Source organism: Mobula birostris, chromosome 3 (genome assembly GCF_030028105.1).
Source record: "Mobula birostris isolate sMobBir1 chromosome 3, sMobBir1.hap1, whole genome shotgun sequence".
Lineage (NCBI taxonomy): Eukaryota > Metazoa > Chordata > Chondrichthyes > Myliobatiformes > Myliobatidae > Mobula > Mobula birostris.
Genome location: NC_092372.1, coordinates 16324456 through 16335674, shown reverse-complemented (window position 1 = coordinate 16335674; position 11219 = coordinate 16324456). Strand labels below are relative to the sequence as shown.

General features: G+C 44.4%; 1 protein-coding gene across 2 annotated transcripts in view; it reads left to right on the top strand.

Moving 5' to 3' along the window:
- The first annotated feature begins 5157 nt into the window (after positions 1-5157).
- lman1 (lectin, mannose-binding, 1) overlaps positions 5158-11219 on the top strand; it is a 63763-nt gene continuing 57701 nt past the window's right edge. The window contains exon 1 of one of the 2 annotated variants that reach the window (XM_072252275.1): positions 5158-5419. In XM_072252275.1, the coding sequence (XP_072108376.1) occupies positions 5254-5419 (166 nt within the window). In that variant the 5' untranslated portion in view covers positions 5158-5253. The remainder of the gene's footprint in view (positions 5420-11219) is intronic. The other variant, XM_072252274.1, reaches the window with a different exon arrangement.

The following is an 11219-nucleotide window of genomic DNA, read 5'->3' as shown; positions in this document are numbered from 1 at the left end:
CTGCTGAAGATGCCGGGCTGCCTGAAATCTGAAGGGTTAAAACTTTCCCTGGACAAGTACCAGTTCTGCCAAACATCTGTTTGCTATGTTGGGCACATAGTCTCACATAGTCATACTCATAGAGTAACTACAGATCCGGCTAAGACAGAGGTGGTGACCACTTGGCCAAGACCCCAGACTGTGAGCACTCTGCGCTCATTCCATGGGCTCTGTGGTTACTATTGGAGTTTTGTGAAAGGCTACGCAAAATTGAGTCACCCGTTGAATCAGCTTCTGTGCGGTTACCCACCCTTGGGGAAGAAAGGGAGGGGGAGAAAAGGACAGGAGGGTGGAGAATATCTTAGCCCATCGGAGCCCTTTGGACCGAGATGGGATGCAAAATGTGAGGGGGCCTTTCAGTCGCTGAAGGAGCTGCTGGCCCAGGTGCCAGTGCTGGCTTTTGTGGACCTCCGATTGCACACAGATGCCAGCCGAGAGGGTTTGGGGGCGTCCTGTATCAGGATCAGGGCTCCGGGTTGAGGCCCGTTGCGTTTGTCAGCCATAGTCTGTCACCCTCCGAGAAAACCTATCCCATGCACAAACAACAGGAATTCTGCAGATGCTGGAAATTCAAGCAACACACATCAAAGTTGCTGGTGAATGCAGCAGGCCAGGCAGCATCTCTAGGAAGAGGTACTGTCGACATTTCAGGCCGAGACCCTTCATCAGGACCCATGCACAAGTTGGAATTTCTGGCATTGAAATGGGTGGTGGTGGATAAGCTGAGTGGATACGTCTACGGGGCCAAGTTTGAGGTGAGAACAGACAACGACCCCCTAACTTATGTCCTGACCGCGGCGAAACTGGATGCCACAGGCCATCGGTGGTTGGTGGCATTGTCTGCCTATGATTTCAGCCTGCAGTACCGGTCAGGAAGCCGGAACATTGATGCGGACGCTTTGTCCCAACAGGCGCGTGAGGGACTGGACAGGGACGAGAAGTGGGAGAGCGTTCTTGCACCAGGGGTGAAGGCCCTGTGTCAGTTCGCCATCACCATGAAGGCAGAGGGAAAAGAGGGGCAGGATCAAGCGGTGGATCAATTGGGAGCTTCTGATGACACCATTCCCCAAGTTTACTGTAAGCTGATTGCTCTGAAGACAGGTTTGCTGCCGGAATTGAGTTGTGGGGAAATGGCAGCTGCTCAGCGATCTGGGCATTGTTACCATTTGGGCAGCAGTTGAAAAGGGAGACATGGCTCAAGCAGAGAAGATGAAACATGCCTTGGTGCCTCCATTACAGCGAGAATGGCCTCGGTTAGAGTTGAAGAACAGATCTTATACCGGGTCATGTCACCCCCGGACTGACACGGAGTTGCCAGTTGGTTCTGCCCAAGAAGTATAGGAGGATTGTGTTGAAATCACTTCACGATGATTCTGGACATTTGGGGTGGAAAAGACATATGGATTGTTCCAGAGACTGGTTTTACTGGCCCTGGATGAAATCGGAGGTCGAAGAATACTGCAAGTCATGCATTCGATGCATACGGTGGAAGATACTCCCTACACGGGCAGCACGCGTGATAGATCGGGGAGGCCTTGCCAGGTAGACCGGAAGTATCCCCAGTAGTATCCGAACCTGAAGCGTTAGGTGAGGGGATGCAAAGGTCTCAGAGGATTAGACCACTGGATAGGCTGGCCTATGTAGCACCAGGGGAACAGAGTGTGACCCCTACTGTTTTGGGGAGCTATGTCACTGCCTTGTACACCTGGATTGGACTTTATGTTTTGCAGGAAGAGTTGGCGAATTATCTCAACGTCATGAAGACGTGACTAAATGTGGTGGGGGGAGAGTGTAACATGCTGTAAGGTTTCACTGTTAATGTAATGGCCTCTCTGTAATGTTTCACTACTAAGGCTAATGCAATGGCTTTTCTGTAATGTTTCACTGCTAAGGTAATGGTTTCTCTGTAGCAGCAATGTTTGGGTTATGACTAGAGATAAGGGGGCATGTCAGCCAATGAGCGGGATGCTGTTCTTTCTTGTGTGTCGGGGAGCAGCGACTTTGCAGACTTTTTCCAGGGGAAGATGAGGAGAGAAGACGCGATCAGACGGAGTGGACTTGGAGCGAGGGTCCGAAGGTCAGTGACGATCGGCAGAGGTCGATGGCAGACGAACGGCCTTATCAGTGAGCTCCAACATTTGCACGTTAGCTGTTTCATGAGAATGGACCCTTTTTCTTTTTTTTTGTTTCTTTACTAACCATATAGTCAAATTACGAATTATAAAGCTCAATCATTTAACCACATATTGTGTACTGTTTGTTATTTCGTGGTACTGATTTGTAACAGGGGACACAGCACGCAGCATCCACCCAAATGAGATTTCTTAAATTTGGCCAGGCTAGGGGGCTATCATCCACTAGATTAAGCAGCTAGCAAATTGAGAGTTACAGGTATAGAATATAAGGGCAGGGATGTGATGTTGAGGCTCTATAAGGCACTTGTGAGACCACACTTGGAGTACTGCTTGCAGTTCTATGCTCCCTATTTTAGAAAGGATATACTGACATTGGGGAGGGTTCAGAGAAGATTCACAAGAATGATTCCAGGAATGAAAGGGTTACCGTATGAGGAACGTCTGGCAGTTCTTGGGCTGTATTCCCTGGAGTTCAGGAGAATGAGGGGGGATCCCATAGAAACATTCAGAATGTTAAAAGGCCTGAACAAATTAGATATGGCGAAGTTATTTCCCACGGTAAGGGAGTCCAGGACAAGAGGGCACGACTTCAGGATTGAAGGACATCCATTTTGAACAGAGATGCCAATAATTACTTTAGTCAGAGGGCCGTAAATCTTTGGAAATTGTTGCCACGAGCGGCTGTGGAGGCCAAGTCATTGGGTTCATTTACGGCAGAGATAGGTAGGGTCTTAAGGGGACAAGGCAGAGGAGTAGAGATGACTGGAAAAATTGGATCAGCCCATGATTGAATGGCGGAGCAGTCGCGATGGGCCAAATGGCCTACTCCTGCTCCTACATCTTATGGTCACTGTTTTATCTTGTTCTGCTTTGCACTATGTAATGATCTGACATATAATGTAATGTATGGACAGTGAATGGGTCAATAATAAAGCAATTCCAGATAACTAGAAAAATATAGAAGACTAACAAAATCCATTCAACTATGTGTTTAAAAAATATTATTACTACAATAGCTCTTTGAAATATTATGCTACTTTCTGACTTTGGGGGAAATCAGCAGGTCAGGCAGCATCAATGGAAAGAAAGTCGATGTTTTAGACCAAGACCTTTCGTCAGGACTCACCGACATATTGGGCTGACACCTTTCATCACCTTTCTGAACCACTATATATTTTACTATTTCCTTGTAACAAAAAAAAAACTAGAAGCTTTGTAATTAAATGAAAAATAGCTTTGTCCCCTCGGCTGTCAAAGCTCTGAACAATCCATGAACTAATGCAGGGGTCCCCAACCTTTTTTGCACCGCGGACCGGTTTAATATTGATAATATTCTTGCGGACCGGCCAACCGGGGGTGGGGGTTGTTCAGGTAGGGTTAAACTCACCTCAACATGTCTTTTACAGTTAAGGTTGCACTTTCTCACTCTCAAATAAGAGACAAAAGTAGCAGTGAAATCCTGGGACACTTTGCCCTGGGAAAGACTACCATGACCATGAAGCCTTGCGCAGGCACCTGTGTGCGCATGTGATGTGCGCATGCGTGTACATGCTAATTTCCCCCCCCCCCACAAATTGCTTTTGCCTTCATCTTCCTGACTACACTGTACATACATTATTTCTACTTTATATAGGTTGTGTATTTATCATATCATTCCTGCTTTTACTATATGTTAGTGGTATTTATTTTCAGTTTTATGTGTTATTTGGCATGATTTGTTAGGTTATTTTTTGGGTCTGGGAACGCTCAAAAATTTTTCCCATATAAATTAATGGTAATTGCTTCTTCGCTTCACGCCATTTCAGCACAAAACGTTTCATAGGAATGCTCTACCTTAGCGGGGGAAATACGGGCAAACCAATTTAGCCCAGTGTACGGGATGTCCCAGCAAATACGGGACAGCTGGCAACCCTATGTTCAAGTTCTACAGTGCGTGACAGGGAATGAGAAAAGGTGCAGCTGACTCATATCGTTTCCTCGTGGCCCAGTAGCACATGCTTTGCGGCCCGGTGGTTGGGGACTACTGAATGCTACCTTGTTATCCCTCTTTTGGGCTGATTAATCATTTTGTAATTCATGGCATATGTTAGCAATAATAAACCCCATTCACTGAATAAGATTTTTATATAATTGCATCATCTATATACTACTAGAACTCTCATGCTCTGTCTGTCTGTTTGTGACCTCCAATTAGCGCAAATTGTGCATTACAGCAGCACTTTTTTTGGCTAATTCAAATTAAAATGCACTAACTTACAGAATGCAGGCAGTTCAGGGTTACATATTCGTATAAAATTGCTCATTCGCAAAAATCAACACTCAGCTCATGGTATTTCTCTTTAATTTTTTGACATCGTATTACCATCACATTTCCAAACGGTCCATGAATACTACCTCATTCTTCCTTTCTTTTACACTCTTTATTTTGTAATTTACAGTAACATTTATATCTTTGCATAGTAAGTTTTGTGTGTTTGCACTGTGCTACTGCTGCAGAACAAATTTTCTGTCATGTCAGCAATAATAAACATTACATGAATTAGATTATTTTTAATATTAATTTAAAATTTACTTCAATTCCTTTAATTGTTGTGTAATTGTCGTTTTATTCTTAGACATTAAAACATCATCAGATTTCTGAATGATCCAAGAACATTCTTCCAAAGCAACACACAAAACGCTGGAGGAACTCGACAGGTCAACCAGTATCTATGGAAATTAATAGATAGTTGATGTTTTGGGCCGAAACTCATCATCACTGCCTGAGCTACCGAGTTCCCCCAGCATTTAGTGTGTGGTGCTTTGGATTTCCAGCATCTGCAGACTTTCCCTTTACCTCATTCTCCCTTTTCCTCTGCACTATTTATTTATTTTGTAGTTTATAACAATATTTCCTGTCTGCTGCTGTTGCAAAACAACAAATCCACGCCACACGCCAGTAATGACAAACCTGCATCACCACAGCTGCTGCTGCGACCTGTCCGCATGCCCAGCGCCGCCGACCAATGGCGAAGCGCCGTGTTGGCTCGAGCGGCTTTCCCGGCGGGCTCCGGGCCGCGGCGCGTCAGCGGCGGTGAAGATGGCGGCGCTGGTGAGCCGGCTGGTGTGGCTGCAGCTTCAACTCTTGGTTGCCTGCTGGGCGTCTGCCGATTTGCCGAGCCGCCGCTTCGAGTACAAGTACAGCTTCAAGGGGCCCCAACTGGTACACAGCGATGGCACCATCCCCTTCTGGACGCACGCTGGCAGTAAGTGAGAGGGGGTATGGATGTGGGGAGTACGTGGAGTGGACCCGGTTCCTGTCCTTGACGATGGACCGATCCTGGTCAACATTCCGGGGGAGGGGGGAGAGCCCGATTTATATAGATTTATAGTCTGACGGCTGTCCGTACCACACGCAAGAGAGACTGCAGCTGTTGGAAATCTGGATCTACTCACACTCAGGATGATGGAGGAACTCAGCAGGTCAGGCAGCATCTGTAGAAGGAAATGAACAGTTGTGTTATGGGCCGAGACTCCTCATCTGGAGTTCCTCCAGCAGTTGACTCATTTTAACCGAGCCGTTGTGCACCTCACCCCCACCGATTGGTAACTAGGAATCGCTGCTGGAGGTTTTACCCCTAACTCCTAAACGAAATCAGTTCCCGTTACACCTACATCTGCTTGTAGGTGTAGTTATCACCTGCATCCCGGTATAAGGGTGTGCCTTGGTTTGCGCGTCGCGTTTACTGCTGATAACTGCAGTTCAGCTTTGATTAAGTCTAAAAGCAATTGGCAAGAATTGCCGAAAGGTTGTTACTGCTTTGCTGCCATTATAGAATCAGATTTGTATTATTTTGAGGCAGCACTTCAGGATTAATGGTTAACTTGCTTTCACTAAAGGTTTATTGGTTTTAAGGTGATTGATGAAGCCCACGTGTTAAAAAGCAGACTTTTACGATGAGTGCGTGAGACTGTTCCAGATGGACTGTAATGTGGAAAAAGTGGAGTTATTGAATTTACACAAAACAGAAAAGCAGATCTTCTAAAAAAAATAGGTGGAGATTAGATAATGTTGCTGTTCTAAGGGGTCAAGTTGTCCTTGTTCACAAGTATAACAAGCAATGAGCAAGGCCTTTATTATGAGAGGATTTGCATACTCCATTAAAGATCTGAAACCTTAGTGTATCCACTTTTGTTCATCTGGCCTTTTTTTTTAAAAGGCAATCGGTAGATTCCGGTTAATTTGGACACATCGGGAACAGTATATTTTGACCCAATTAAATGGCTGCCCTAATTAGCCCAACTTTCATGGAAATAGTTAAAAAGGTATAAAAGAAACAAACTGTCATTTCAATCAGATTAGATTCAACTTTATTGTCATTGTGCCAAGTACAGATACAAAGCCAATGAAATGCAATTAGCATCTGACCAGAAGTGCAGAAGAATAGTATTATTTACAAAATAACTGCAAATAAAAAGTAAGTACTACAGCATACAAATATAAAAGTACTGAGACGGTCTAATATGGGTGCAATACTGCTTTGTGCTGTGATATGAGGTTCAGCAGGGTCACAGCCTCAGGGAAGAAGCTGTTCCTGTGCCTGCTGATGCGGGAGCGGAGGATCCTGTAGCGCCTACCGGGTGGGAGGAGAGTAAAAAGTCCATTGTTAGGGTGAGATGCATTCTTGATAATGATTTTCACCCTGCCCAGGCAGCGTTTATGGTAGATGTTCTCAATAGTGGGCAATTAGGTGCCGATAATCCGCTGGGCAGTTTTCACCACCCACTAGAGTGCTTTGCGGTCTGATATGGGACAATTGCCATACCACACTGAGATGCAGTTGGTGAGTATGCTCTCAATGGTACAGCGGTAAAAGTCCATCAGTATCCTGGGACAGAGGTGAGCTCTCTTGATGCTCCACGGGAAATAAAGGCGCTGTTGCGCCTTTTTGATCAGGATGGAGGAGTTCAGGGACCAGGTGAGATCATCAGAAATGTGGACACCAAGGAATTTGAAGCTTGATACACGCTCCACTACAGCTCCATTGATGTAGATGGGGACATGAGTGTGGTTCCTAGCATGCTTGAAGTCCACAATAATTTCCTTGGTTTTCTGGGTGTTAAGGGCCAGGTTGTTAATTGGCACACCACGCGGCCAGGTGCTGGACCTCGTCCCTGTAGGCCGAGGTCTGCTGTGTAACTGAGTAACGATTAATGTATTTAAAAGAAATACAGAACAAACTGTATTAGTTTCTACTATTTAATGGAGGGATTCATCCAGTGTGCACCACTAAATTCTTTAGATGAACAAAATCAGTGCAGACCCCTAGTACAGATATGGACTGCCTTCATACAATGCTATTGATGGTTGCATCTTCCAAATCTTCATTTTCATTGTAACGTTCAAGGTGATTGTTAATACCTTCAAATTATTCATAGATCTTAACTTGTTGAAGTAGTGAAATGGTTTCATTTTCATTTCTGGCATTTCCAAGTCTGCATGCTTGAAACCACAGTGAACAAAACGGTTCTGTCTTGCCACTTATTGCTCGCCAACTATCAGTGACAAAAATCCCTGCTCTTTGAATAAACAGACGCAATTAATGCTATTTAAAAACTGTTTGCTCTAAACATGGTGTAGTGTCTAATAGCCATACAAGTGTAAACGATTGACACCAGTCAGAAACAGTCTCCTGTCCCAATTAAGCAGCATAGTATCCCAAATAAATGGAATCCCAACTATTTTCTCGATTACTTTTTGTTCTTTGAGTTGTCCCAAGTAAGTGGCTGCCCTGATTAACCAATGACCCAATTAACCAGAATGCATTGTACTTGCCATTGGAAGTGTGCAGTGCAGCAGAGATTCATTAGAAGCCTTCACAAAGGCTTCGGAGCTGAGAGTCAGACATGGCTATAAGCAGCACTGGCCCCCCACAGTTTACCCTATTTACTTTGGTCTTCAGATACAACACTGAGTCATGTCATCTGCAGAAATTCTCTGATGTCTCAACAATAGTTGGGTGTGTAAAGGGAGGGTGGGAGGATCATTACAGGACCCTGTGGAGGACTTTGGCAGATGGTACAAGCCGAATCATCTGCAGCTCGACAAGGAGTGGTGATGGGCTTTAGGAAGACTAAGCCTGCGTTGCTCCCTGTTACTGTTGATGGTGAGGACCTGCGTGTATCTGGGTGTGCACATGGATGGTAGACTTGAGTGGAGCACCAGCACAGGGGCTGTGTACAAGAAGGGCCAGAGTCTCTTCCACTTCCTGAGGAGACTGAGGTGGAGTATGCAGGCCTCTCCTTCACATGTTCTACCAGTCTGTTGTCACCAGTACAATCTTCTGAGCGGGGCAGTGGCATCAACATGGGATGCCAACAGGCTCAATAAACTGATTAGAAAGGCTGGCTCCATTTATAGGAATCAAACTGGACATGCTGGAGACTGTGATAGAACAAAAGACCTATTGAAAATCCTGGCAATTCTGGACAATGTTCCTCACCCTCTGCATGCCACCTTGGATGAGCAGAGGAGCACTTTTAAGATAACTGCACTGCTCCAAAGAGCGCCATGTGAGGTCATTCTCACCCTTGGCAATTATGCTCTATAGTGAGTCAGTCTACAGCCAGGGAAGTAATGACTCCCCACCCCCGTTAGACTGTTTGTGGTAACTTTTTTAAAATTCTTTCTACCTCTCCTAATATTTATATCTGCACTTGTAATGTTACTGTGATACTGTTACTTCCTAGATAGGTTTCTGGAGCTTCTGTGAAATTAAAGTGTAGAGTCATGGAGTACTACTGCACAGAAACGGGCTCTTCTGTCCATCTAGTCCATGACAAATTATTACGCTACCTAGTCCTATCAACCTGCACTCGAACTGTAGCCCACCGTATCTCTCCCATCCATGTACTTACTCAATTTATTTTTTTTAATGCTGAAATCAAGCCTGCATCCGCCACTTCCACTGGCAGCTCATTTCACACTCTCACCATCCTCTGAGAGAAGCTCCCTCTCATGTTCCCCTTAAACTTTTCACTTTTCACTCTTAACCCCTGACCCCTAGTTCTAGTCTCACCCAACCTCAGTGGAAAAAACCGACTTGCATTTACCCTGTCTGCCCCTCATAATTTTGTGTAGCTCCATCAAATCTCCCCTCATTCTCCTCCACTCAAGGAAATAAGTCCTCACCTATTCAGCCTTTTCCTGTAACTCGGGTCCTCTAGTCCTGACAATGTCCTTGTAAATTTTCCCTGCACTTTTTCAGTCTTACTGATATCTTCACTGTAGGTAGGTGACCAAAATAATCCAAATTAGTCCTAACCAAAATCTTGTACCACTTCAACATAACATCTTAACTCCTGTACTCAATACTTTGAATGAGTCTGCATTGTCCAGGGCTTGAAAGATGAGAGATCATCTCAATGAAACTTATGCTCTTTCAGGGTCAACTGAGGCATCTCGGCACTGAAACATTGACTATTAACTTTGTTCTATAAATGCTGACTGACCTGCTTAGTTCTACCAGCACTTTGTATTTTTTTTCAGGGTCTGACAGTCTCTGTTCAGGCATAAGATAGGATAGATAATTACAATCCTCCTTCCAGGGTAGGGGAGTGTAAAGCGAGAGAGCACAGATTGAAGATGAGAGGGGAAAATATATTATGGAGTTCAGAGGGGCAAGGTTTTCCACACAGGGTACAGAGCACAACCTGCCAGAAAGGGTGGGTACAGTTATATCATTTAAAACCTATTTGGATAAGTACACGGATAGTAAAAGTTTAGAGGGACATAGGCCAAGTGCAAGCAAATGGGATCAGCATAAATAAACATTTTGACCATCATGGGTGAGTGAGCCTGGTGGGCCTGTTTCTATGTGTATAACTATGAATCTGTGGATGTTTGCCCTACCTGCGGAATCCGGAACGGGGATTGCAGTGTCAGAATATGATATTGACTTTTTAGAATAGAGGTGTGAAATTCCTTCAAGCATATGATAAAAAGTCTTTGGAATTGTTTTCCACAAAGACCTGTGGAGGCTTGGTTTTTCACTTCATTGAAACACAAATGGATAAGTTTCTAGAAAGTTAAGCAAATTGAGAGTTGAGAATTGTCCAAGAAATGCCATTGATGAAGAATATCTGCCATCATCTTTAGGCTTGGAGAACCAGTTTGCCTGTGTCATATGTGCCAAGATACAGTGGAAAAACTTGTCTTGCATACCAATACAGATCAAATCGTTACCCAGTGCATTGATGTCAAACAAAATAAAGCAACAACAGAATGTAGAATAAAGTGTAAAACCTATGAGACAGGGCAATGTAGATAACCTATGAACTGTAAGATCATAGAGGTAGATTGTGAGGTCAAGAACTCCGAGAGTCTGGTAACAGTGGGATAAAAGCCGTCCTTGATCCTGGTTGTATGTGTTTTCACATTTGTGTTTTCTGCTGGATGATGAGGGGAGAAGAGAGAATGTCCAGGGCGGGTGAGGGCTTTGATTATGCTTGCTTCTTTACTTAGCCAGTTAGGTGTAGACACTATAGAAAGGAAAATGGTTTTCATGATTTGTTGAACTGTGTCCATAACTGCAGTTTCTTGCAGTCATCTGCAGAGCAGATGCCATGCCACACTGTTATGCATCCAGATGGAGTGCTTTCTGTGGTGCATAACAGCTTGGTATGTCAACTGCTCAGCACTGTGGCAGTGAAGAGGCTTTGTGGGGTTAGCCTGGCAACTGAGTGTAGGCCATGGTTCAAATCATATGTGATTAGACGTAATGTTCTTGGGCGTTTATATTTTGGAGGTGTTCTGAGTGTGTTTGTACATTAATACACTGCATATGCAGAGTATGTGTTGACTCAGTGTGGAATTAAATGTTAATTGTAGGTGTTTTCTATAAATATTATGGGTATAAATTTAAATTTTAGACAGCTAAGTTTCCACTGTCTGAGCACCTTTGCACCAAGCCAAAGAGTAGGCTACTGCACTATTTCAGAGGGCAAAAGTTGATTTACTTTGAGGATGTGAATACATTTAACATTGAGTCATAGTCATAGAGCATG